A 23,905-nucleotide genomic window follows, 5' to 3' on the forward strand; every position below is an offset into this window, starting at 1 on the left:
TCTCTGTCATCAAGTTAATCACTGCCCAGTAAGCCACCTGAGGGGAAGCGCTTATGTACACTGGATGGCCTCGGATAACAGCGATATCAATGACAGACAGGCCTCGCAACGGCTGCTTGTTCTTCTCTGCTCCTTATCTCGGGTGAACCGAGGGCTCCATCTATGTGCCCTATTCATCCATCACTATCAGACCTCACACAGGTTCAGGGCCAACTTCCACCGCCGCACAGGAAGCAGGGACTAATGTCGGCTCACACCAAGTGTAACTTCTGGCGCAAATAAAAAAGTTGTTCTTGGTGTTCAAGTTCATTTTTGTGATTATCATAATCATACTTGTCATCGTCTGTGTTTTTTATCACAATATTATTCAGAGATCAGCATGATTACAGTGATCATCATCACGCATCGACTTCATAACTGGCATTTTCATCCTCATCTTTAATCATCCCTCTCCTCTTCTCTTTTTTCCATCATCCCCATTTTCACTTTCCTCCCTGCTATTGTCTTCTTAGTCACCACTGTTCTCTGTCTTATCAATATCAACATCATCATCATCACTCTTCCCATGATGTTAACTAAATAGAGAGCGTGTGCTTCACACCACAGCCTACAGAGAGAGCCCTCTGTATCATGGGACAGGTTGTGTCTGTTTTTCCCATCCCCAAATTGCTTGCATGACTCATACTCACCGACAGCACTGCCCTGGACTGTTTATTCTTTAACATGGGGAGAGTAAACTCTAAACTGTCTTTCACTCTTTTCAAGGATTTGCCCTGTTGAGAGGCATCACCCAAAACAACAACAGCAAAAAAGTCTCTTTGCTTCTCTATAAACAAGATGATTGACCGGTGATTGCTTATACATATATATGGGACAGTCTAATTTCTGTTGTTTTCTTTGCCTGACCTTGCCTGCAGCTTGGTGGTTAGTTTGTAAGTTTTATGGAAACCTTAGACATAGGGCTTCTGGATCAATCTCATGGTGGATGATGTGTATTTTTAGAGCTCCATTAGTTGTCTCAATGAGGACGAAATTGGTGACGTAGGCAATGTCTCCTACGTCACCACGGGCCATGGTTTGTGTGTCTGTCCGATTTGAGCGTGACAGAATAGGGGGAACCACCCCTCTCCACCTCTCTACGGTGATGTGAATGGTGATATGCAGGGGAAGGGAGGGGGGAGAACTGGAGGGTTGAGCCAGGAGGGAAGGGGTGTGCCATTATAAGAAGCCTCAGAGGAGGCATGCGTTCAGTTGTTGAAACCCCTTGCCTACGGATACGAGCTGAGCCACCAAACTCTCCTGTACACACAGAGGAAGGACTCTGAGAGAATATCTTTACGTCACCGACGCAGGTAAGAAAGTGCTGAAACGTGCTATCTGACTTTTTCCTGTGTGTTTCTTGTCTACCTGTGTGCACGTTTGTGTGGATAGTGTGGCTTGCTTTCAAATGAGTGAGGGATGGAATAAAGTCTTGTTCCAGGGTGAGGAAATAGTTCATTAGGAAAGGACTTGTTGTCCCTTGTATGCATGGACTCCCGACTAATGGATCCTGGGGAAATATTGTTGTTTGAGGATGACTCGGATGATGGTATGCCCTTTTAGGATCACCACCCTCTTGTTCCCCTCTTGCTTTTCTTGTCTCTCTGTTTCTGGCACTTTAATTTTGACCTTCTGATTCTTTAAACAACCCCTTTCATGGAATAATGCCTCCACCCCTCACCCCCTACCCCCCAATTACTCTGTTTGCCTCCCTGTGGCACTGGTAGCACAACTGTTACCATCAACAGGACCCACTCAGCACCTGATCACTGCTTAATTAACAAGGACAAAGTCCCAGATTGTGCTGATTGTGCTGTTACCATTCAGCTGCACTTTGTAATTGACTAAGGTGCACTTGACTGTAATTTCTTCTGGAGCATTTGCATTGGCTGACAACACTACCAGCATACATAAATTAATATAAAACAACCAATATGGCCTTTATTTACTACTGACATATAATACACAATAAAAAACTAATACATGATTAACATTTTAAAAGCTTTTTTTTTTCCCAATTTGCCAGAGAAGGGAGAGAAAATGAATTAGCAGCCTAAAAGAAGAACAGTGGCATTTCAGTGCAATGTACCTGTTAAGATGAGAAAATTAAAACACCATGATAAATATCAATGAGCTGTGCGTTATGACATTTTAAAATGAGCTAATTTGTGATTTGTTCTTTTTTATTGATCTTATGAAACGTGATAAATTAAAATAAAACTTCCGAGAAAACTGGATAAAAACTATTTTATGGGTCTTGGACCAGATCCAGTGTGTCAGTGTGACAAGGAAAAGCAGGAGAGGGCACCATGACGGCATCAGTTCAGTACAATTATTACTGCTTGATAATAATGATTTTGATGATAATAGTAATGAATGCGCATAATTTTTTCCCTTTATCAGTAAAGAGAGAATTTGCGCAGATAAGGGAAAAATGAGTGATTAATGTGCCACTAGCAGATAATGATCCAATATTAAGGAAATGTTTTAATGAAGAATGAACTAGGGTTTTTTTTGATAAGTTCATTCCAGTGCATTTTGGCAAAAACTGGATACAGTCTGTTAGTGGCAAATCCGCGCTGCAATATTGGAAATATACTGGGAATGTATACAAATAACTCAGAGTCTAACAATTCATGACATTCATTTTGTGTGAAATCTTATATCATGTGTTCCCAAAGCTCGCCTCTGTAGGTTTGGTTGTTTTAGAGCATTTAAAACAGGTATCTGACAACAAAATCTCATTTTCTAAGTACTAGTTCTCCTAAATCTAAATTTAGATTCAGTTCAAGCCTAATCATACCCCATTTTATGCACAAAGAATTTCAGAATCAATTGGCAGGGCATTTATTAATTTTTTTATATTAAAAAAAAAAAAAAAAAAAAAAAAAAAAAAAAAAAGGTCGGTTTCTTTTATAAATACATCACAAACATTTTCAGTCTAATCAGCGGCAGGAGATTTTAGGATTTTCACTGCCTACATCAAGATTGAAGTGATTACACAGTTTACAGGATTTTTGGCCTCCCTGTCAGTACTAATCTGTAAATGCTTATAGTGTTTTACATATACAAGTCTCACCAATGTCGTGCCTATAATCAGGTAATGATGCAGTGAGACAGACTTGATGAGCCATATGAACAGAAAAGTTAGCACATTTACTATTCCCACGTCTGTTGCCCCCATGCAAATTCAGTTATTTTACATTTCATCCTTTTTTTCTCCAGTTTTACTGTCCTCGTGATCGTAAAAATAGGTGGTTTGCCTGGCTGTGGTCGATTGCTTTCCCCTGGCTCCATGTCTAATGGATTTGTGCAGGTGTCAACGCAGTTTAACAGAAACCAGATCAGCGATGACACCATGGCAGCTTCCTAACACACTGCAGACCCCGCAGGCAGCAGCAGCATCAGCTATAGTCTGGGCTGCGGGCAAAGGGTGCATCATTAGGAATGTGTCATCACTGCTCTGCCAAAACCTCTGTTTTACCATTTGTTTTACTTGACTTGTCACTGGCAAATCTCTTTTGAAATCATATCAACTTTTTCAGCAGTGCATCTTTGTCTTTGGCGTGGTTTGGGGGTCATGAAACATTTTTACCTGGGAGAAAATATTTGTATTAAACAGTAACAGAAAACCATGCATTGAACATGATGTTCCCATTTTCTTTCAACATACATATTTTCCAGATAGTCCTCAATAACATATTCCTAATCCAGTATCAGTCACTGCAGCCTGTGTGACAGTTTGTACACTAAACCACTGACTGTGTTTCCACAGTATATTCCATTTACTTCTTTCCTGGTGTGCTGTTAACAAACAGAGAATATTTTTTTGTGCTATTAAATCAGCCTCATGGAGAGCGAATGTGGCGATAGTTAATGTGATTTGCTAAGCACTCACTATGAGAGAAAGACCATAATCCTGGGAATGATTGCAGAGTAGAATCACCTATCTGAATGTCTACAATGGCGATAATATGCTCAGTTGATCTGATCTGATGGTGGCTTCAAAGAGAGCAAATATGAGCATTTAAAGAGTATCATGTCCCCTCTCCATTTGTGGATTGTTTTGATCCATGCGGGATATGAGAGGAAAGCAAACGCTGGGGGTTATTATATCTCTACTTAATTTGTGTGCATATGAGGGGGTGTTGATTTACGTGAAACAGGACGAATTAAAAAGAACAAAGATGATGCTTGATTAAGGCGCAGTGGTTGTCCAGCAGCAGGAAGGGAATGGCAATAAATAAAAAGAGAGTCGTAATTCCATGTAACTGCAGGTTATCCTCGTCCTCTTTGCTGTATCCTCACGTTAAGTTGCACATATCGTCACAACCACAGTGCCCTTTACTCTTACACCCAACCTTGACTGTTTTCCCCCTCTGTGATCCTCATAATCTGTCACTTTGGCTCTCTGCAGCGGAGTGACAATAACTGGGCCTGGATGATAGCTCAGCGGGTTCATGCAGCAATGAGGCAGGCAATAGGTACAGTCATGAAAACAGGCACACAGCAGCCCACCATTTACCGCCTGGTGATCTAATCAGGTATAGCTGTAGGTCCAGAGAGGGAGGGGAGTGAGACGGCAGACACGTCTAAATCGGATTAAACACATTCTCTCAGATTAGACATTTCAAATTCCTCCCGGCGAGGAAGGGCACCTCCGCAAGCACACCGTCTTGTGGTCGAGGAGGGAGGGTGCATATACGTCTCCACTGAGTCACGCACTGTTTATCTCTGCTCCAACAGGCTGGATTTATTTTGTTGTGACAGATGATCCCGTGACTCCGTGTGTAAATCCCCTGCAAACTGAGGGGTTTTTGGAAAAGTGACTTGTTATCAGTGTTAGGACAGCGCTAGATCTGTAATCAGTGCAATTTGTGATGCTGATTTCATTGGATTTCATGGGCATCTGTGACTGACTTTGTTTTGAGGATTCTTTCGGGGCAGACTAGGGCGGTCATTAAAAAAAACAACAACATAGTCATGAAATAACAGATGAATTTCAAAATGCTTGAGGGGGAAAAAGCTCTGCAGATGACTGGGACATTAGGTGAATTACAGTGTATAAAGTGGGCCAAAAAAATCTCTGCATAGCCTATTAACCTAAAAATAATCTGAAAAAATACTGACATTATCCTGAAACGGTTCCTACTGTTACAGGTTAGATTGCTCAAATTATTACTTTCTGTTCAATTACTAATTTAGCACATTCATTTTTAAATTCTTGTAACCTCTTATGGGGTTAACTTAGAATGATATTGCCTTTGTTTTATCTTTTTTAATGCGTTTTTTCAAGTAGAGGATCCTTTGACATCTTGTGCAGACAACATGATGCTAATTGAAACATGTGAATTGAAACTGACAGCCCACTTGGCAGCACGAGCTATATTGCAAGAGAGTTTAATTTACTTAGCAGTGCAAAAGTACTTGAAAGAGTTACAGTTAATGAAGTGTGACTTTGTGCCATAAGTAGCTGGTTTTTAAGGTAGGCACCAGAGTAAAGTAACTCATTTCTTTTACAAAGGTCTTTCCTAGACGTTCCACATTAGTACGTAGCTGAAGGTGAGGGAAAAGAGGCCTTCAAGTCGTCCTGAGCTGGACTCGAGCTGAAACCCGAGCTGAAAGCACATTTACAGCCCCAACAGAGCCCACTGGTCCAGGACAACCTGAATTATCTCCTTCATCCTAATTTAAGTTTGTTATGAGCTCATATCTGCCCCTAAAATCAGAGCTGAATCAGTGAAAAGCAGCTTCATGTATCCTGTTCTCACTTATAGGAAAAAAAAAGTAAAATGAGCTTCTTTAAAGAGCTGCTCTGTTTTAATGAGGATCTCTTTGTACACTCAGTAAGGAACCATCTTTACTGTATTTAGACAATATTTAAGTCATTTTTGGTTTAGATTTTGCTCATTTGACGCTGGTCAATGGGCTTTGTAGGTTGGAGCACTTACCCACAAGATTCTATTTTGATTTTATATCTTGCTCCTTGTTGTGTGTATGTTGTTTTGTCAGTATTCTGTCTGTGTCCATTGCTGTATGTTCATCTACAAGGTTTTGGTTTGTTTTGACGCTGCTTTCCTGGCATTGCTTCACTTGAAAATTATTCTTAATTTCAAGGGGAATTAACGTGGTTAACAACAATTGAAGAAAGGTAAAATAAAATACAATAAAACTGCATCTGCTTGCTGTATGTCACTGTGTTGTGGATATGATTGACAGAAAATATTGTAGATACAGGATACCACCACCCGATGTGTGCTGGGATGGGCTCCAACCCCCCGCGACCCTATTAAGGATAAGCAGTTGAGCGAAAGAGATACCTTGATAGTTGTATTATGAAGTTATGATTGAGCCCAGAAAAGGATATAGAAAGGGCACCAACACGACTGTCCAATTCATGCCTGATGTAAGTGTTTCATTAGTGATGGTACTGATTCTTGCTCTGTTCCCAAGGACCTGGAAAAAACGTGCCAGAAACTCATTGGAAAAAACTGTGAAATTTTGAAATCATGTAACAAGAACTACCTTGGTCTTTCTTGACTTTCTACCCACACATTAAATTGCACCTTATTGGCCCATTATCTCAGATTAACACATTATGAACAGGCGATTATTGAGTTTGAGGTGATAAAACACTCATTAATCTCCTCGTGTTGTAAAGAATTAATCAAGAACCATTAATGGGCCATGGTATTTAATAGGTGGAAGAGGAACTTTAATCATATCCCACCATCAAAATGAACACATCTTCATACTATCCATCTTTGGAGACTCGTAGGAACGGCCTATTTAAGATTAATGTTCAGTTTGGCCTTAATAAAGAGGAATAAAGATATACATGCCACTGTAAGTGACAGAAAACCTCGGCAATATAATGTCCTTATCCTTTAAAGATAAAAGATATCACCCATATTTCACAGATATGGAGGAAGAGTGGGAAGAGGAATCAATGAATGAAGGAAGGACGGAGAGAAAGAAGGAAGGAGTGAAGGAAGGAGTGAAGGAAGGAAGGAAGGAAGGAAGAGAGTTTTGAGGTAAAAACAGAGCAATGAGAATGAAAGACAGTGTGTGAGAGAGAGGGAACGAGGAAGAAATAGTGAGAGAGGGACCTCTGGGTTATCTATGCATTAGCAGGCTCCTTTGTGCATTTCGTCTTCATTCAAGCGACTAATGGATGAGATAGAGTGAGTCAGAGCTTTGTTGGAGACGGAGCGTTTCTTCTTCCCCACTCACATCCAGGACACCTCTGCCCCCTCTCCACTCCTCATTAAAGCCACCAGTGCTAATTTATATCACCCTTATGTATGGACCATTTCCTGTGCCAGAATACAGCAATAGATGATCACATCTAGTGATCAAATTGTACAATCTATAAACGGCAAATGACCACAGAAAATAATGAAAGCTTACATCAAACCACAAATATCCATGCTGAAGAATGAAAAGACAACCTGTTGTGTAACAAATACGCCTACACACATACAAAACCTAAACATGAAAGAACAAAAGTCTAATAATTTGACAAAATCGTTTTGATAACCCATATTTTGTAGGTTATCAAAATCTGCCCAGACAGTCAGGTGTTGGTGTTTTGGACAGGATGGGGGTGGAGCCTTTGATTGACAGGTGCGCCACACACGATCAAACAACAAATGAGCATATCAAACAACAACAAATACTATAACAGTCATAACATAATAAATGTTCACGGTTGCCGTAGCACATTATGAAATTGTGACAATTCCTGGCAAACTGTTGAGATTTATCATTAAAACAAATTAGATGTGTCACTTTGTTAATTCCTATTTCACAGAGTGTTGTTTTATTTGATGTCTGTCATCATTTGAAGAAAATATTCATTATTTCATGGCGGCTTTTCATTAGTTGGCTCATTATTTGTTATGGTCATTTGTTAGATGTACATCTGTAAGTTTTTATCAGCATATCTCAATATTACTTGATTGATTAATTGACTGTTCCATTATTACAGCTCTCATTAAGGTTAATCAGGATATATCACTTTGCAGCAAGGCAGAGATTGATCAGTGTGTGCACATCCTGCTTTCAGTCCTTCATTTTGAGGCTCTGACATGAAACGCACTTGAGTAGGAAAAGGTAGAAGCACATGTTCCTGATACTGGTGCGCTGTAGTAACTGGAAAGCTAAAATATATATTTTCAATTTAAGATATGTGACATTTTCAGGGGGTTAGGTGAGTCTAATGAGGCTGTAAAACGAGGGTGCACAGCAAATGCATTTCCCTAAAATGAAAATACTCAAGAAAAATTACAAGCACCTCAAAAGTTTAATTACATTCCATTTTCAATTTTGCGGTCGTGACAACATTCATTTAACAGGAAAAGGTGTCATTTTCTTTTTTGCAAACAGTGGATATTTATTACGAAGCTCCTCCTGTAATGAGTTTGCAGCCTCGTGGATGGATTACGCTGTCTTGGTGCCCTGGGAAAAGTGAAGGCTGCAGGGGCTTCCCTTCCCAGAAATCACCACTTTGTCCTTGTAATATCATACATCAGTCCCTTGAAGTGCCTGCCCTGCCCAGTCAAGTGCCAGCCTGCCCTCTCAGATAGATTATGCAAACTATACTCAATCCTGAAGATAGCCAAAATAGTATGCAAATTTATGTGCAGGCGAGGCTGAAAGGCATCACTGGAAATATTGACAGAATCATAAGCAAATGATACAGCATAGCAAAGAGAGGAATATGTTGGGCATCACAAATGTCATGGGCAAATTATCAGTTTGAACTTACTAAGATATGGCAAAATCATGAATCATGACTTTCCTGGTTGCCTGTTGTTTTTTGTTTGTTTGTTTGTTTGTTTTTTTTTTTCCAAAGAAAGTAGGAAAACCAAGGCTGGGAGGTTGATCTCAAGATGTAAACCCCCAGATGTTACTGGTTATCTGTTTTAGTTTAATCTTCACTGCAGTACTGACTATTCTGATTCATCCTAAAATAATAATGCCACAATAATAATCGAGTGTGAACCATTAAAAAAACACTTTGTAGGTTGACTATGATTCTAAAACAGTTTCCTGGTGTTTTGAAATCAGATTTGCATTAAGTATTAAGGATCATTTGTAAATGATCATGACAAAACATATTCTGGCAGGTTATATGCATGCTGTATATTCTGAGCAAGCCAAGCTGCCTAATGTTATTGTATTCTCCAAAGACAAGATGAAGACAGATAATCATCCACACAGCCACAGTCCACACCAAATTCAATTACAATGTTCATTATTTTAGCTGTATATGTCTTTGCATGGGTGTATATCTGTACAGAATCTATACTTATTGAAATATCAATGGCCAGCTTAAATAAAGACTATCAGGTAGAATGTTTTTTTCTAGAATGGATATATGACAAAACCTGTCATATGTAAGGCATTAAACCACAGTCTTCAATGCAGTGTGGCTTGATTCTCAGAAAAGTAGCACCACTGTGGACCTTGTAGGGAAAAATGCACTTTATGGCAAACAGGAATTAAGTCCTGTGCACATATACTCATGTTGTACATAAAACTTTGCATAAAAAGCATGGGAACACTTATACTGTGCAAGTTCACACATAGAGCAAATGCAGCCATTGCAGGCACCTGTTGATACTGTATGTCTGCACAAACTACAAAGTTAGGTGTACATTCATTATCAGTTCGGTAAGAGGCCTATTTTGTGCATGTGATATCATCTTGTGCCCCTGATGTGGAAAATTGTATTGAAATGTGTATATTTTGTGTGTCATGATCCTTTTTACATTTTGCTATCTAAATGACGTTTTGTAAATGGTAAAGGCCATTGTCAGACCAAATGACTGTTTTAAGGGATTAGGTATTTAACCTGTGATCTTTCTGTATTGGGACAGACTCTCTAATCAGCAGGCTACCTTCCTACCTCAGACTGAGGGAAATTACCAATAAGCAGCAATTTAAAATGCCAAAAAAAAAAAAAAAAAATCAATTTGAAAATCAAAAAGTTTTAAAAATTGCTCAATTTAATGGAGATGGTATGAAATTTCTGTAGAAGGCTGATGTTTGTTGTCGTACCCCAGAGGATATGATACTGTTCTTTTGTCAAGTGGCTAAAGGGCTGATGTACTGTGTGTTAATACAAACCTCTTCATGTGTCGAGATAAACAAATGGATATCCATTGTCTAGTACTGTCCATCGTCATGTGTTTGTCTGCCTAGTAAAGCCAGGCAAACGGCACATAAAAAGCACAGAACATGCTCTTTATTGATCATTTGTGACTGACAGGGGCCCCCGAAGGTTCAAAATATTGCCTGTTGATGTTAATACACCATGGTAGTTGGATCATTTTAGTACTAAAACATTTCCAGGCCCTCTAGACTGCATGCTATCACTCATATTCAGTTCATCTCATCATTTGTTCAATTCACTTGGTAAGGGCCACTTAAGGGAGAACATAACAACATGAATTGGGCTTAGTCAGCAGGCTCTCAAATGATCATTGCGCCAAACATTTCAGCAAGGCAAACAAACAGGTCCTTATAATGATTTCCCATAAAGCCATTTATATGTCCCCGAAGGGGCCTGAGTCACACATGACCTGTTTCATACGCCATTGGCTGACAATGTGGTAAAGTGGTAACGTTCACGGGGAGTTAGTTTTTACTTGTTTATTTATTTTCTCCGCAGCAGGCACATCAATATGACACTCACACTGTTTTAATTTACTCTCGTCAATACAATGTCCTTACCATGGGAGTGCTGTGCTGCCACTGATGTAAGTAACTGTGACTTCTGCCACTTGCCTCTTTACCCATCTCCTCCCTCGCCAGTACATTCAAAATCCTTTTCTTGAGTTAAAGTGACAGTACCATACTGGATAAGTGCTTCTGTAAATGTCTTGCATTCAAATTTTACATAATATGGAAAAGCATCAGCAGTAGAATTCACTGAAGTATCATGTTACTTGGGTTTATACATCTAGGTAAAGTTGACATACAGGTTTTAGTGATAGCTAATATAATGCTTTAAAAAAACACATTATCTAATTATAGTATGTAGAAAAAGGACTGGGCCCAGAATAGACCCCTGTGGTATACCACTAATAACTTTTTCCGAATATAACTGAGCCTATCAAATGTCAGCATCCTACATAAGAGAAAAAATCTTTCTAATTAATATCTGGAAGAATGAAAACTGAACATTTGCCTGCATTAGCTACCAAAAGCAAGTCATTCATGACTTAAACACAAGCTCTGTCAGTGCTGAGCTTTAAAGCCTGACTGAAACCTCTCAATGAGACCATTGCTTTTACAAAACAAACAAAAACAAAACAAAACAAAACAAAACAAAACAAAACAAAACAAAACAAAACAAAACAAAACAAAACAAAACAAAACAAAACAAAACAAAACAAAACAAAAAACTCAGCGGTCAGCTATTTTGACCTAAACTCTGGCCCAAGAGTGGTTAATTTCACATCAATGTGTCATTGCTTGGTGAGAGACCTAGTCCCAGAGTGGAGAGGTTCAGCAATAGATGACAGAATTAACTGATAGTTATAATTAATTAAGATACTGGAACAAACCTTTTCAAAGACTATAAGCACAATGTCAATGGCACAGATAGAGCTTCACTTTGGCTGTGGTCTTTATTCATCAATCTGCAGTCACAATACCAAACATCTCTAGTGAGGCAGTGATGTACAAGGAGAGGCAATCTAGGATGTTTTGAGTAGGGGTTTTTGGTGGTATTTCTCTATTATTAGATGATATACAGTGGTGAATGAAAGGACAGGGGTCAGGGAGTGGGAATAAAGTGTTGCTGAGCCAGCTGGAGCCACGACGGCTCTCAGCATTTGACTGATCCCATTTATACCTATCTTCCTTCAGTTTATACACAGATTTCACCTTCAGTATTTGCTATTTAACAATGTAAAATGCCCTAAATGCTGCCATTTAGCACAACTCAAATCCCCCACTTGAATAGAACTAAATTTTTGACCATTAACACTGACATTAAGGCATGATTGTATGTATGTTAATGTATATGCTCTGGTGTTCTTGTGTGTGTGTCCTGGTGTGTATAGATCTGTGTCTAATACTGCATGTTACCTGTAGTTCCCTTGAATGCCCAGGGCAAATTTCCACTACGGGAGACAGTAAATGGCTAATCTAGCCTAATCTAATCTCTCTCTAAAATAATCGAATGATGTAATCAGATGATATCGTGAACGTATGTTACCTCAAGAATCAAGGATTACAGCAGGGAACTGAAGTCCTGGGTCAACAAGTTAATACATATGAATGAAGAAAAGTTTAATGGATGTACCTTGCAAAGAAAAAAAAAAAAAACTCCTCATCATAGGTTCCTCTACATTTTTCCTTCTCATACCTACTGTATGATTTGGTATACACATGGTTTTTATATGTTTTAGAGATACTGAAACATGACCTTCGGAAACTGATTGTCTTCCGAAAATGTATATAGTATTTTCGATTTTCTCTTCTTTACCCACTCTTGTATATTTCCTCAAATTGAGCAAACATTCTATAATAGGCTCCATTTCTTGCCCAGGGTGTTGGTCCTCTTATTTAAAACTGCCACACTTTCACCATTTAGTCCATGTTCATCCATTTTTCTAGCCCCAATTTGGCCCTACATTCCTACTTTTTGCACCTCATCCATCTTTGTGGCAGATTTGCCCAGTTATATCTCCTGCTCCCTCTCTTCTATCTCCCATCAGGTTGAACAACTACTACTGCATCCTCCCACAAGCCCATGTTCTGCACCCACTCTACAGCCCTAAAGACTTTCCATCAAATTTCTCATCACCACTTCACTTTTCTCTACTAACTTTTGCATTATGTGCTCTAATCTCTGCTTTAGGTTTATTATAATGCAATACTTTATAGATCCCAGTAGGTAACATGTATTTGCTTGGGTGTGTCTTTGAGCTGGTAGGGATTCAGAGGTTTGCAATGAATGGTGGCTAAAACAGATCTTGAACCCATGTCATTTGGTTGAAGGCCAATCTTTCCACCATGGAGCCACCCTGGTTTCAGGTTGAAAACATATCCTACCATCTGTGTCAGACAGTTTCCACTGGCACTCAAGCACTCTCCCACTCTCCCACCATCAAACCTCCACCCTGCATCTCATTATACATACCCACCCATTAGAATAGACACATTTTCCCTGCTTGTTCTGATGTCATTTCCTGCATCTTGTTGCGCTCTGTCTGTATCCCTCCCACAACATCCATCTCCCAGTGTTGGCTCAACACTCTTCCATCAACGCTTTGACTGACCGCCCAGATCCTCCAGCTAATAATCCCTAAAAAACTCAATATTCCTGTCTTTATGTCTGGTTTCTCCTTTTTAGGTTGGACCCAGATCTTTGGCTTTCTCTCTGTACAACCCAGATCCTGCAGCTGTCTCCTCGTCTCGTCTGCCTGCCTGGCTCTTGGTCGTGTGCCTCTTACCTGCCTGTCTGGGTGTGCTGAGCTATGAAGACTCCACTCTGGTGCCTGGTGGTGCTGCTGGCATGTCTCTTCACCCCTGTACGTGGCGACTGTCAGGGGGAGTGTGTAGCCTGTGGTCTACTCCTGCAGCAGCAGCAATTGCAGCAAGCCTTTAACACCATGGTGAGTATGTGTGGGTCTACACTGAAGAGTCACTGTTGGTCAGCATGTGTGTGTGTGTGTGTGTGTAAGTGTGTGCATGTGTGTATGTGTGTGAGTGTGTGTGTTTGTGGGCACAGCAGTGGCAAGCCTTCAGCATCCTGATAGAGGTGCATTTGTGCTTGATTGTCTGCATAACTTATTAAATGTCTCTGTGTAATGCCTTGTGTACAGTTTGAGTAGTGGCACTACACAGCGTATTAGTGTGTGTGTGTGTGTGTGTGTGTGTACCATATATGTCAGGGTGGGAGGAGGTGTGATTTTTGTGCTTTAAATTCAGTTGATGGATTACATGCTCCTCTATGTGGTGGGAAAATGTCACAACCCTTGGTCTGATGAAACCCTTTCATTTAATGTGGTCAAACTGAAAAAAAGCTATTTTTGTAATTTATTGAACTGTTGGCATTTTGGTGATACCAAGTCAGTGTTTGTGTGTGGTGGGGGCCATTTAATTATTTTCATATGTTACTATATTACAGCCTTTAATATATTTAAATGACAAGGATTGTATTTTTCCAACCTGGCCCTATTTTCACACACCTTTCCTTACCTTTTGTGGTCCAAATGACTGATAGAGACAATTGTTTTGGAATTGGTCCAATATTGAGTGAAATCGCTTCAGCCTGCAGCCTGCAGAATGGGCTGCACTGTAAACACGAGGCAAGTTCACTCATCAAATTATGTACACTAAAAGTGCTTGTTTTTGCCACTGACACTTTCAGATTGTTATTGAAAGGGTCCATTATGGAAATGATACCCACAGAGTGAGACATTTCTCTCGTTACGTCTAAGAACATCATCTCTACTCTGTCAATAGTAGGCCTTGTTGCTCTCAGGACAGAATTTTTCTTTAGGTAAAAGTCCCTTAGTGTAATCCTGGTCAACAATGGTCAAGACCTGATGATCTGCAAGGTGCAGCGTACAGCAGAAATGTTTGGATCCATTACTAGCACCACTAGCCACAACCTCAGTGTGTCTCTATCCAACACATTTTGGATAGAGACGTACACAAACCATTTTTTTCTTTTAATCTTTTAGATAACACTAAGCTATGCTTTCTGTACTGCAACACAATAAACTCTTCCCAGTGACTCCTCTCTTCAATAGCTCTCATGATGCCACTCTTGTCTTCCTGCAACAACTTCACGCGAGATTTCAGAGCGAGAGTTCTCCTTGAGCTAAGGTGGTACACATCTATCTCTGTAGGGATCCTTTCCATAATGTTGTCACACACTTATAATGGCGTTTTGCGGTGCCAGCTGAAACGATCTGGCTAAATTCTGGACCAATTCCAAAAGTTTTTGTCCTGATCAGTTATTTGGACCCCAAAAGGTCGACATATGCCCAGGTTGAAAAATACTGTTATTATCCTTTAATATATGCAAAAACATTTTGTTTGTGTAAAAACATACCTTTGTCTGGTCATTGGTTGTAGTAAATCTGGACCCATGTGTGCAATGCTGCGTGTTCAACATGAAATATCGGCATCTGCAATGAAAGAGTGTGTATGCTTTCCGAAGCATAGTGCACAAAGTCATTTTCAAACTGTCCGAGACACGTCACCGTGTAAAAATAGTTTGTGGTCGTCTGTGAATAGCGGCGGGATGGCTAATTTAGCTGATAATGATGCAGAGAAAGACAGCTGGGACCTTTTGGGAAGTGGTAATAGAACTATGTAATTGACTGCTGCTCAGTATCATCAGCCCAGGCTCGCAACGGTGACTGACACATTTTATCAGCTTCTCATTGTGTTAGCCGGCTTCCCATTGAGGCACAGATGGAATCCGCTGAGCAATTCAATTGTTTCCCACTCCAGACTGAGAGGGGGCAGAGACCACAGGTTCTTCTTACAAAGCTGGGAACCACAGATGCACTCACTGAGGGGCACACACTTCGAAGCATACACACACCTGCACAACATACGCATACGCATAAGTACACAGGTACATGCATGTGTGTGCATCCTCTAACACAGGGGTTTGTAATACCCCTACTACTAACCCCTAACAAACCATAACCTTCTAATTTACATGCCTGATTGTAACTTTTACCCTAACCAAATTCAAATTTAATTTCTAACTTTTAGAAAATATTTTTTTTTTTATTATTTTTTTTTAACCTGGACCTCATTAAAACATTGCATGGCATCATTCAGAACCATAAAGCACAAATCCACTGAGCACTTTAGTATTGAGGAATGTAAAACTGTGCTGCATCTTCTCTCTGTGCTTCAGGATGGTCCAATGGGGCAATCGTTTAAACTTTCAAAAACCATGACAGATCTCCTTTTGGGAAACATGAGGCTTGCACTATAGTGAGATGTGTCTTTATATGTTCTACTGAAAAAAATGGTCTCAAATATGCTCTTTATCAGGTTGTAATGACTTTATACTGCACTTTGGCAAATCTGTGGTTGTAGCGCCACACCAGCAGAGGTGCTTCTACACAAATTTTTGCCAGTTTGTTTGTCTTGGAAGCAAGCTGTAGGTCTCACTTGCAAACTGGCAGAAGAGGTTTTGATGACCTCTGGGTTCAATAATAGCAAACCTGTCCTCTAAACGTAAAACCTCTTCAACTCTGCTGGTCTTTTTGGTGGGTACACCATCACAAAGAACTTTAAGTTACAAAAACTGCATTTTAAATTCTAGTGGAGACCCCAAGGTTTCCAAAAAAAAAAACAAATATGTCCTGCTGATAACAGGGAAATGTGTAAGACATGTAGATATTTTCCATTTCATGTAATGGTGCAGCATGAACCAATGGCATCTTGGCGTGGAATATGTGGCTTCAGTGAAACGTTGCAACCAGCAGATACAGAATATATATGTGCCACTGTCCAACAATACAAAAAAAAAAGTTTTTTATGGCTTCAAAATTACTTCTTAATGGGAAGTTTAAGATAAAATTCAAGGGGTTAACCTTAAGGCCAGGGCTTGGGTTAATTTAGCCCTTTAAAAACGAGGACTGTGGAAATCTCCTCACTTCACAGGATTTTTTTTAACCTTTATATCCTTGTGAAGATACATAAGGATATAGCTACAGAAATATAAGTAGACACACACACACACACACACACACACACACACGCAAACACACACACACACACACACACACACACACACGTACGCACACACACAAGCATGCGCACACGCACTCCATCTCTTACTCATACACTCCTCAGATTGCTCCATTGATCTGACGTGGAGAATCCCCTGGTGTGCTCATTTCATTTACAATGGATAATTAATTTCCGTTGATAGATTCACGGCGGAACTCCCTCTTCTCCCATTCCTTTGATGCGAGCAGGTTTCCTGATAACAACGCAATTTATCTCATTTGAGGGAGATGCGATGGGTAAATGGGATTTGCCTCTTACCTCAAACTGAAATTCAACTCACAGGACTCTGGAGCTCAAGAGAGTTGTGGATGCATTCAAGTCTGTATACAGCATCAGCTTAGGCTGAGCTGGTTGTATTCCCAATATTTTCTCTCTCTAACAAAAACCTCATGATTCATGTTTTTTCTTTTTTTTTTTTAAGTTCAAATTTATTTAAAGCCCAGTATCACTGTTTACAGTCTCAAAATTCCTTACATGACCACAAATTAACAGGAAGAAACTCCCTGATTTAATCCTCATTTAACCTGAAGCTAATTTTATCTTAAACTTATGAGACCAGGGGTCACAGGCTACATATTTAGAGTAAAATAATTATTATTTTACTGTATGTCCACCAAACATGTTGTTATGGCACTAAAATATACCTTTGTGGTGAGGGGCGAACAAAATAAATACGTGATAATACCAGCGGTGGAGAAAGCACACAACTCCATTAACAAATCATAGTATAGATACTCCTGGTCAAATACTGTATTAAGCCACAACAAGTGAAAGTTGCTCAGTCAAATTTTTACTTCAGTTAAAGTGCTAGAGTACTTGCTTTTGAATTCAAAAGTATATATATATTTTTTAGATCAATGCATTGCTGTGTTGTTTTCACATTGTTTTACACACTGACTCGCTTGATGCAACACAAATGTACTTACCACCAACAGGTTAGTGGTTTGTGCTTGGCTAACAAAATAGTACAGATGTGTTTTATTTTGAAAGCGGACATCTGGCTTGAGCTTGATTCACAGAGCTGGATGACATATTTCTGTTTTCACATCAAACCCCAGTACAATATTTGTCTTTGAAATGTAGTGAAGTAAAAGTCCTAAGTTTCCAAAAAATAATAATTAAAAAAAAAAATACTCTCATATATATACACTCAAAAAATGTACAGTATTCAAGTAAATGTACTTTGTTACTTTCCACCACTGGTTAACACGATAATGGGCCGATCTCTGCGCGGCACTTTCTTGGCTGTACACTCTTAATCCTTTTGTGAGTTTTGCCATGTTGTTATTGCCAGAAATGCACAATAATGCCTTCATTTCATGTGTCCTTGCCTTCATACTGGAAAACTTGGTGGGTTATTAGGAGCGCTCTGACAAGAGGTATTACTGTCAGGAGTGATGAAGGTCTGCATGGGAAGGTCATTAAAACTGCACACCAACTCAGCACTGCCAACACCCTATATGAACACTTCATTTCCAAAACACTGTATCCATTATAGAGAAAATATATCATTACCGGACGTTCAGCACTCAATATCTCAAAAATTTGGTGGAACAAGATTGAAAAAATCAGTCATCATCGTGTTGACGAAAGACTTCATTTACCTGCTGTCCTTCAAACTGTCGCCTGATTTGTTTCAATTTTGTGCTGTCAGTCATTTTGTAGAAGTAGATGTCACATTTAACAGATGACAGGCATCTCCTGGCACATGATGTCTCACATACGCTGAACGCAGCAGGAACAAGGCCCATTAAATTCCATGACACCCAGACCATCCAGGTCACAGACTGTTTTCTTAGCCTGACTCTGGCAGGATGTATTGCAATAATAACACTCTTAGGAAGGAAATGAAGATTGCCACACTCAAAATAAAAGACACATAGCTGAATTTTGTTTTTCATTCGTTTTTTCGGTGATTTGACGGGCGGTCTGGATCCTCCCCAGCACCAGTTTAGGGAGTTCATATTATGCATGTTTTAGGTATATCAAATGAATTAACACTTCTGCCATCAGGTTCCTATGTTTATTGATTAATAAATGACTAGCCTATCACTGATTGGGCTTAAAGCACATTTTTTGTGCTTATGTCAAACCATTTTATCATCTAAACTACAGTGCTTCATTGCACATCTAATATCCCTACAGTAATCTTTCTAAATCTTTACACAGTGCACCTTCACAGTACACATATTCCAGAATCTGACAGAAATTATGGGCCCTATCTTGTGCCACCCGCTATCCGCTGCCACGACCCGCTACCCGCAAATTGCGGATTTAGGAACCTCCGCTATCCCTAAACGGTATCTTGCGCCACCCGCTACCCGCTATCCCTTATGCCGACTGCATCATTTGCGCCTGGAGGTGCGTCGTGGGCGTGTTTCATGCGCTATCCCTAAAGTTGCTATCTTGCGCACACACTTTAGGGAAAGCGGATAGCGGGTGGTCCTGACCACCCGCTATCCGCTATCCCTAAAGTTTGGGCTGTTAGGAGAGCGCGCCCAAGCGGCTTCAATGCGCGCCCCGACGGAGCCTCGCCACACACACGGTCGGACTGATACCGGGACGCCGCCGGAATGGACTGAGTATATTACTCATATAGACTGTTTAGAGGAAAGACTGTTTTAATTGGACACTTACGCCAGCACGTTTTATTGTTTTATCATAAGCCAGCAGCTGTGCTATATTTTTATTTTTAATATTTTATTTGCCCAATCTACCTTGTCAATAAATTAGTTTACACATAGTTCCACCTCTGCCTCTTGTGTGTGTGTGGTGTGGCCCGGGGATTTTACTCAATCAGTACAACCTTGTGACACGTCCACTTGGACACATGTGGCTCCACCTCCCGAATTAACTCGCCTATAATATAATATATCATATGTATATGAAGCCAACTTGCTTTAGCCTCAGTAGAAGCCCTGAGAAAATCTCCCTCCCTCTTTCCATCGCGGGTTTAGGATTTAGGATTTAGGATAGCGCATCCTGCCCTTAAAGGCAATGGCACCTGGCACACTGATTGGTTTAACTGGCGTAACGCCCAAAACACACCTATGCATAATATAGCGGGTAGCGGAGGTGTTTTGCGGATAGCGGGAGGTGCACAAGATAGCAACTTTTACGGGGGAACGCCTCTTCCTAAATCCTAAATCCGCAAATAGCGGGTTTAGGGAGTCTGGCGCAAGATAGGGCCCGATATGTCCACATAATAATTTATGGCTATATACTATCCAGTTTGTGCTGAAATTAAGATGTCCAATATAAATGAATAGCAGCGCTGTCATGCAAAAGTAACCCTGCCTAGAGAACCAGCAATTACTCCCATAACACTGGAGCTGTTCCCAGTCAGTCTGAACCGCAGATATGAGGCAGCCTCCATTAGAAACAGTGGCTACCTGCAGAGCAGAGCCGAGCTCAGAGGGACCCACAGCTGCCTGGGTGGAGTTTCAGGGACTTGCAGTTGCGTGGGCGGGGATTGAGCAGCCCACAGCCGACTGGGCAGCACATCCTGAGGAGTTTGCAAGGGCATTTCCATTCATATTGCAAAATGGCCTCCATGTATTCAACCGCCAAAGCTTCAGCAATACATAATGAGATGAATGGGGCTAAATGCCAATAAAGCTTGAAATGACAAAGTATTATGAATGAAACTTACTATTGCATGATTATTTAGTAGAGCTACTTATTTTAAACATGGACAAACTTTTTCAGATATATCCTTATATTATTATATACATTAACTTTATCATACATCCAGTACTGGCAGCCAAAAAAGTGGGCATAAATGCTCCAGCTCTATTGTATACACGGTGTGTAAGGTCACGAACACTGTATGGTACTGTTTCATTGACTGAATTGCGTCTTTGGGTATGATATAAGCACATTTTTTTTTAATGAGTGAAGCCTCTCATATTACTCAAGATAAATGGCTTGAAAATTGCACCAAACCATGTTGCTGTCTGTCTGGAACTAATGTTGGCTGCAGCTATGTGTTCACGTCTTCCATAGCACTGTCACTGTGTGATAGTATACTCTCAAAGTTAACTAGAGGTGGCTCAGCTGTCCCTAGCAACAGTCATGGAACAGGGTTTTGCAGCTAACATGGCAGCCACTGAAAGCTAAACAGGAGCAAGCAACCTTTATTGAGCCTAATCCCAACAAAACAAACCGAAAACAGTCGGGTTTAAAGCCCTTGGATATGGAACATAGGTTGGCCTTGAAGTCAAAACATGTTGTGTACCCGCCAACTGTTTTTGCTCTGTTTTTGTTGGGATTAGTTGTTTCCCTTTGGAATTGGACACAACAGTAATTGAACAGTCTCATGTGGCTTTGGTAAAAACAGTTTCAGCTTCACCAAAAGTCAATATACTGATGGATTTTGTTTGGATTCAGTCCCAGTTATCTGACAGCAATTTAGTAAACGAAATATGAAATTCACATCAGTTTTTTTTTTGTTCACAGAGCCTCTTCCACAGCACATCGATTTGGGATATTGTCGGCAAAATGTATCATGTTGCATGCCTCCACCTTAACCACCTTCACTCTGTCTGCTCCCTCTGTAGGTGTGTCTGCTGGAGTGTGAGGGTCATGTGACCTCCTCCCTCACCTGGGAGGTGTGCAAACGTGCCGTCAAGCTTTCACAATATCCTTCACTTCCTGAGGGAGGTGCTCTATCCAAGAGAACAGGGGAGCAACTGGAGCTGACCTCTTTCGACCTGGACTCTGATGGCGCTCTGCTGCTGTCTGCCGCAGCGGAGCGATTCCAGGACGGGGATCAGAGTGAGGGATCTTTCAAGCAACGCAGTGCCCAGTATGACTCATCACTGCTGGGATCCGATGAGGCGGGGGAGGGCCTGCAGGGTCTGGATCTCAGTCTGGAGGACGAAGAGAAGAAGGTGAGAGATGAGAGAGATGCACTTAGGGACAGCCAGCCAGAGGGGGACGAGGATGAGGACTCGGAGGCCACCAGGCTATCCAAGCGCTTTGGTGGCTTCCTGAGGGGTCGCCATGGATACAGGAAGCTGATTGGCTCACCGGCAAGGCCCCTGCAAAAGCGCTATGGTGGCTTCATAGGCATCCGGAAATCAGCCCGCAAGTGGAACAGTCAGAAACGGGTCAATCAGCTGCTGAGGCAGTACCTGGGCATGAGGAGCAGTCGCAGTGGGAGGCTCAACAGTGTCCCTGCCACCAGCGTTTGGAGGCAAAACCAACTGTAATGTATTTCTGTAGTGAAACCCAAAACCGTCCTTCTGTGCTGGGTTGCTCTCACAGAATCCTGCCCCAGTTACCTCAGCCAATCATGTTTTCAACAGTTCGCTCATGTTTGAACTGTGACGTTGCCATCGTCATACAGAGAACACAGTATGCCATCTTGCTGCACCTCTCTTTGTGTCTATAAGTAACAAGGAATGTTTTGACCGTGATGTCCTTCTTTAGCATATTGACATGCCATTCTGTGAAATAAAAGAATTAGAAGTGCAATTGAATATTTTTGTGTGTCGGTATAATGAAATGGGCCAAATGAGATTGGAAAATTGGTTCACTACAGGTCTGTGTACCGCAGGTGAAACCTTGAAGTCTGACACTTCACATCATAATGAATGCACCTTCAAGCATGTGTGTGGATGGGACTGAAGTTATGCTTTCAGTAGTTTCTTTGCACTATGTAAGTTCATGCTATGAGAGTAATTCCTGGCTATGTCCACCTCTCATGAAATGGACTTCCTGTGTTAATATGTAAGTGTCTCCCTCTTAAAAAGAGCAATATGTAGCTTTGGGATAAAACCGCCCATACAGAAAACATAATCGCTGAGCTTTCCACAAATCAGAACTAAAACAATTGGGAGCAAATTGGACAGGACCAGCACTGAGCTTGGAAGATGGCTCTATCTATTGTAAATATAATTGGAGGGTTGAATTGCTGGAGCACAACTGTTAATTTTTAGCTTCAAACTGTGGTGAAGGAATCCAATTTTCTGCTTGAGGAGCTTAATTAATTAAGCCAATGGATATATAATAGGTTTTCGTAACTTTTCTGCGGTGCCCCCCACCCCAAACTCCCCAAAACTACGTATTGCAACTGCATGTCCCCATGGGGGCCTTGTCCCCATGGCTTCATTCTGACTTTGAGAGATATTCCTTGTCATTTCTTTGGCCATTAACGCTCTATAGTGGATGTTAATATAACAAAGAGTTTCTTTAGGGAATCTAGGCAGCAGGTTCACCGGCTCCCTTGGGCAGAGGCTCCCTTCAGTACGCTACTGTCCTCTAGTGTTTAAGGAACAGACTTTATGAACCTGAACAAAAAACGTTCAGTTTCATAAAACAGGTTAAGATTCTCCCTCAGTCCTCAGTATATCCTCAGTGATTTTAATTTAGGTAATGCTTTGGATTACCTCTCCTTTCTTGCATTTACACTGGAATTAGAAAATCACATGACTTACAAATGCAGTTGAATTAATTGCTACCCACAGGCCAATTAATTACCTGACTTTGGCTTAACATATACTGGCCAGACTGTTTGGTCAGAATATTGAAAGCAGAGAAAATATCCCTCTTATTATCCCTCTTTCTACCAGACTTAGTATTTTCTGAACAACAGCTTGTAATTTATTATATTTGCCAAATGTCTAGCGACACTCCAATTATGGAAATGAGGGAGCAACAATTTTAAGCATTACCAAAGCGTAACTCAACAATGTGGATAAACTAATTTTTAGCCAGTCGTCACAATCTTCGACTTCTACTTCAACCTGGGGCTTTTTGCAGAGCCTTTCATGTTTCTGTGGTAAAAGCGGAACAAGAGCATGATGGTGGAAATGATCAGGAGTGTATAATTGCACTGTAGGATGGGACAGGAGGTCTGGGTAACACCAATCCTGCAAAACCATCAACTTCATGTATTTGGATGTCTGACAATGGAGAGCTGGAGTCAACTGTGCATGTTTTGCTCATTGTTTATGTACAGAACAGATCAGTTCTGCTTGGGTGAAAAAATTATGTTAACCATCAAGACTTTTTTTCATTAGCAGATGGCATTCATTGTTTTGCATCTTAATAGTGTTTGATTAAGTGATCTAAC

The 23,905-nt window shown here is 40.7% G+C and overlaps 1 protein-coding gene across 1 annotated transcript; it reads left to right on the plus strand.

The window, feature by feature from the left end:
* Positions 1 to 1,260: 1,260 nt before the first annotated feature.
* On the plus strand, positions 1,261 to 22,245 carry pnocb (prepronociceptin b). The gene is made up of 3 exons (XM_030047035.1): positions 1,261 to 1,352; positions 13,412 to 13,673; positions 21,387 to 22,245. The coding sequence occupies exons 2-3, from the start codon at positions 13,536 to 13,538 to the stop codon at positions 22,038 to 22,040; spliced, it is 792 nt and encodes a 263-aa protein (XP_029902895.1). The 5' UTR covers positions 1,261 to 1,352; positions 13,412 to 13,535; the 3' UTR covers positions 22,041 to 22,245.
* Positions 22,246 to 23,905: the final 1,660 nt, after the last annotated feature.

The sequence above is a fragment of the Myripristis murdjan genome, chromosome 24 (assembly GCF_902150065.1).
Source record: "Myripristis murdjan chromosome 24, fMyrMur1.1, whole genome shotgun sequence".
Taxonomy (NCBI): domain Eukaryota; kingdom Metazoa; phylum Chordata; class Actinopteri; order Holocentriformes; family Holocentridae; genus Myripristis; species Myripristis murdjan.

Coding starts and splice junctions, on each gene's coding strand:
- pnocb (XM_030047035.1), top strand. CDS start 13,536: ATGAAGACTCCACTCTGGTGCCTGGTGGTGCTGCTGGCATGTCTCTTC. Junction 13,674..21,386: donor AGCAAGCCTTTAACACCATG/GTGAGTATGTGT, acceptor CTCCCTCTGTAG/GTGTGTCTGCTGGAGTGTGA.